The 321-nt window shown below is 41.7% G+C and overlaps 1 protein-coding gene across 1 annotated transcript in view; it reads right to left on the reverse strand.

The window, feature by feature from the left end:
- The window catches only part of LOC107707901 (collagen alpha-5(IV) chain-like), an 18,189-nt gene extending 18,093 nt beyond the window's left edge, over positions 1-96 (reverse strand). The window contains exon 1 of the mRNA XM_016512011.1: positions 48-96. Coding sequence (XP_016367497.1) covers positions 48-96 — 49 coding nt within the window. The remainder of the gene's footprint in view (positions 1-47) is intronic.
- Between the last annotated feature and the right edge of the window lie 225 nt (positions 97-321).

Genomic DNA, 321 nt, shown 5'->3' on the forward strand with positions numbered 1-321 from the left:
GCCCGAATCAGTTTTCTAAAGCGTTTTTGAAAAATCGCTTACCCCACCTTTAAGTCGCTTACACTTAATGCCGTCTGCTGGACTAAGCACGCTCATTGTTGCGTGTACATATCATTATATTTTTACCACCTGCGAACTCACGAAGAGCTCATAAAAGACACTTTTCCGCCTCGTTGCTCCACATTTGCCCTCTGCCCATTTTGTTTTGGATACACCGCTTGTTCAGTGTCATCAAATCATGTCGCATAGCATTGCATCTTGTCATTACATCCTGTATTTGGTTCATTTAGAAGTATTTGGTCCATGTTGCGTTCATATTTC

The sequence above is a fragment of the Sinocyclocheilus rhinocerous genome, unplaced genomic scaffold, assembly GCF_001515625.1.
Source record: "Sinocyclocheilus rhinocerous isolate Xijiao unplaced genomic scaffold, SAMN03320098_v1.1 scaffold2852, whole genome shotgun sequence".
Lineage (NCBI taxonomy): Eukaryota > Metazoa > Chordata > Actinopteri > Cypriniformes > Cyprinidae > Sinocyclocheilus > Sinocyclocheilus rhinocerous.